At 45.8% G+C, this 1128-nt stretch overlaps 1 protein-coding gene across 1 annotated transcript in view; it reads left to right on the forward strand.

Moving 5' to 3' along the window:
- Window positions 1–706: 706 nt before the first annotated feature.
- LOC106302790 overlaps window positions 707–1128 on the forward strand; it is a 5842-nt gene continuing 5420 nt past the window's right edge. The window contains exon 1 of the mRNA XM_013739223.1: window positions 707–753. Coding sequence (XP_013594677.1) covers window positions 707–753 — 47 coding nt within the window. The remainder of the gene's footprint in view (window positions 754–1128) is intronic.

Genomic DNA, 1128 nt, shown 5'->3' on the forward strand with positions numbered 1-1128 from the left:
GCCTAAAGCGAAAGATATTGTTCAGATTATGCGTAATGATTATGGATATGAGATCTCTGATTCTTTAGCATGGGATTCCCGTGAATATGCAGTCAACGCTGTTAGAGCTATTCCAGAGGAAAGTTATGGGAAAATACCAAAATACTTGCACATGCTCCGAGAGGCCAATCCGGGTACACATTCCTCTGAGACTGACGTCAATGGTAGATTTCGATATCTGTTTATAGCGTTTTATCAATCGATCAGAGGCTTTAGCAAAGTCATGAGGCGTGTCATTGTTGTCGATGGAACATTCTTGAAGAGTAAATTCAAAGGGGTGCTACTGGTTGCAACTGCTATAGATGGAAATTCAAATTTATATCCTATTGCATTTGGGATAGTAGACTCTGAGAATGAACAGTCTTGGAAATAGTTTATGAGACAATTAAAAGTTGTTGTTGCTGATGATAATGGTTTGGATTTTATTTCGGATAGACAAGTGTCAATAGCGAAGGCGCTGGAGAAAGTGTATCCGCTAGCGAGACATGTGATATCTTGCATATTTACATGTTTTTAGCCTTCATATCTTGTACATTCTGATCATATAGATTAGGAATTAGGCATCTTTAGAGTCCATATTGCATGCATTGTCTTTATTAGGTGTTGGAGAGTGCTATGGAGTGATTGGAGATGTTTGGGAGCATTGTGATTCAAAAAGAAGTAGAAAATGATCATTGGTCGAGTAGAAGAGCTGGGGCGACCTACTGGAGCGAGGTGAGCAACACGCTCTAACCTGGAGCGACATCTCGCAGCGACATCATCAACCCGCTCAGCATTTCGTTGCGATACGAGCATGATCTGGAGCGGGCGAGCGCAGCGGGGTCAAGTAGCCGCTGTGACCTGGAGCGACCTTGTGGAGCGACGTAGCGTACCCGCTCTGGGCCCAACATCCCGTCGACCACTTTCGAGAACGGGAGCGACCAAGACGGAGCGAGGTGGGTACATCGCGCGCCAAAACCATGAAGTACGAAGGAAGCCAGAGCGACGTCCCAGAGCGAGGTGGCGAACCCGCTGTGAAGCTTGATCGACCCACTGGAGCGGAGTCACGAACCCGCGCGCATGATCTATATTTGGTCAATTTTTCATGTT

Source organism: Brassica oleracea, chromosome C7 (genome assembly GCF_000695525.1).
Source record: "Brassica oleracea var. oleracea cultivar TO1000 chromosome C7, BOL, whole genome shotgun sequence".
Lineage (NCBI taxonomy): Eukaryota > Viridiplantae > Streptophyta > Magnoliopsida > Brassicales > Brassicaceae > Brassica > Brassica oleracea.